The 2,203-nt window shown below is 35.6% G+C and overlaps 1 protein-coding gene across 1 annotated transcript; it reads left to right on the forward strand.

Moving 5' to 3' along the window:
- Positions 1-890: 890 nt before the first annotated feature.
- LOC111366642 (homeobox-leucine zipper protein HAT22-like) lies at positions 891-1,840 on the forward strand. Its single transcript, XM_022987355.1, has 3 exons — positions 891-936; positions 1,019-1,175; positions 1,353-1,840. The coding sequence occupies exons 1-3, from the start codon at positions 891-893 to the stop codon at positions 1,636-1,638; spliced, it is 489 nt and encodes a 162-aa protein (XP_022843123.1). The 3' UTR covers positions 1,639-1,840.
- Positions 1,841-2,203: the final 363 nt, after the last annotated feature.

Consider the following 2,203-nt stretch of genomic DNA (forward strand, 5'->3'; position numbering starts at 1 on the left):
AACTTTCAAGTTAGGCAGAGATCCTATTATAAACTCCATCAACAGCCCTTCCATGGTGTCTTTAGCCTACTTTTCCCTTTCCCTTTCCCTTTCCCTTTTTATCTTTCCCACACAAGAAAACAAGAAAACAATGAAGTATAATTCCACCTCTCAACAATTTTTGGTGGACAATTACGTTCTGTCCACCAATTCCATTCCTTGGAATAAAGGTTTAATTTTTTTTAATGGGTCTTTACATTAGACCAAACATGTCCTCGGGTATGAACAAATACATATATAAATAAACTTAATGTCCGGTTTTTTGGTTAATCATTGGTGCAAATGGGTACATGAATACGTAAGGTAAAAAAACCAAATGAGTGCCATAAAGAATCAAAAGAGAAAGATAAGAAGTTCGTGCTGATAAGAAACAGTGAAAGTTGGTATGATAATGGGAGGCGAGAGGACAGACGAATCATTCTCTTGATGTGTGTCTCCCTTTGCCATGTGAATCCACGTATTCTTGCTTTACACTGATTCTTTCCAAAGAAACGTGGGTTGTGTTGGGGGGGGGTCGTGGTGGGGCGTGGTGCAGATAAAATTAGTGGGGTTCAATTGGTCAACCTGTGTGTGTTGTGTTGTGTTGTGTTGTGTTGTGCGTGAGAGAGAGAGAGAGAGTTTTCATCATTCTACATACCAAATTCTTTTCTCTACTTATTCATCCATTTGTTTAATGTTAATCGATCCTAGGTAGTCTCCCACCCACCATTCCTCTACAAAAGTCTTCTGTTTTTCTTCATTTTCACACAAAAATCAGAAATCAGAAGACTCGTTCTCTCTACATATACCTTTAACTACAAAGCCTCTCTATTCGTACCAAAAGCTTTAGTCTTTGAATCGTCTCATCATAAATGGGTGTTGATGATTTATGCAATACAAGCCTGTTTCTAGGCTTGAGTAATTTTTCATCCACCGTTGAATCCAAAAAATTACCCCAAAAGTTTGATGGAAAAATTTCTGAGCCTTCACTGACTCTGAGTCTTTTCTCTCTCTCTCTCTCTCTCTCTCTCTGATTGTGTATCTGTTTTGTCTGATTATAATCTTTTGATATATCAGAAACAAAAGCAAGACTTGGCAAGAGACTTAAAGCTTAGGCCTAGACAGGTTGAAGTTTGGTTTCAGAACAGGAGAGCAAGGTATCATCTTCAACATGTGAAAAGCATTAAAAAATCTCCCTTTTCAATAATATGTATGTATATTCCATCTTTAAGAAACCGAGAAAGAATAAAGAAAATCGAATATTGAGTTCCAATAAAGAAATTCAATAGGTGCTTTTGGTGATGAATCTGAGTAATCCGTGGCTATTTATACAGGACAAAGCTGAAACAAACGGAAGTGGATTGTGAATTCTTGAAGAAATTCTGTGAAACTTTAACAGAAGAAAACCGGAGGCTACAGAAAGAGTTACAAGAACTAAAGGCACTAAAACTAGCTCAACCCTTGTACATGCAGCTGCCGGCAGCCACCCTCTCCATGTGTCCTTCTTGTGAGAGGATTGGCGGCGCCGCCGTGGGCGAAAATAAGTCCAACAACCCTTTTACAATTGCCACAAAGCCTTGCTACTACAATCCTTTCAACAATCAATCAGCAGCTTGTTAAGTTTGGCTATTACTGGGCAGATTATAATTTCCAACCCCTTTTTTTAATTTGGTTAAGGGCATACTAATTAATTAGAAAATATCTGATTATGTTGTTGAAACAACTATGTTTGTGGGAATATGTATAAATTAGTTCTAATGTACATATAAGTTTTGAACTGCCTTGAAATAATTTCAATTTTCTTTTGTTTGTTTTTGATTAATTTCTACTACAATTATTAGTCGTGAAGGCGTTGGCTCACGTGTATTTGCCTGTGACTTTGTTAGTTTTTCCATTTTTCTTTTCTTTTCTTTTTCCTTTTTCTGTTAACATGCAAAGAGAGACGACCAAGGCGTGTGGGCTAGGTTTATACCTAGATAAAAATTTAATTTTTATTAAAATTTGATAAATGTCGATAAACTGTATGATGAAAAGTTATGGATTTCATTAAAGTTTGTGTTTAAATTAATTATTAATTTTGACTTAAATTTAATCATTTTTTTATAAGTTGAACCAAGTATGAACTAATAGTACATGGTCTTACAAGAAAATGTTGTCCTACACCCGTATCTTTTACGTTGAATTT

Source organism: Olea europaea, chromosome 18, assembly GCF_002742605.1.
Source record: "Olea europaea var. sylvestris chromosome 18, O_europaea_v1, whole genome shotgun sequence".
NCBI classification, from domain to species: domain Eukaryota; kingdom Viridiplantae; phylum Streptophyta; class Magnoliopsida; order Lamiales; family Oleaceae; genus Olea; species Olea europaea.

Coding starts and splice junctions, on each gene's coding strand:
- LOC111366642 (XM_022987355.1), top strand. CDS start 891: ATGGGTGTTGATGATTTATGCAATACAAGCCTGTTTCTAGGCTTGA. Junction 937..1,018: donor AAGCCTGTTTCTAGGCTTGA/GTAATTTTTCAT, acceptor ACTGACTCTGAG/TCTTTTCTCTCTCTCTCTCT. Junction 1,176..1,352: donor TTTCAGAACAGGAGAGCAAG/GTATCATCTTCA, acceptor CTATTTATACAG/GACAAAGCTGAAACAAACGG.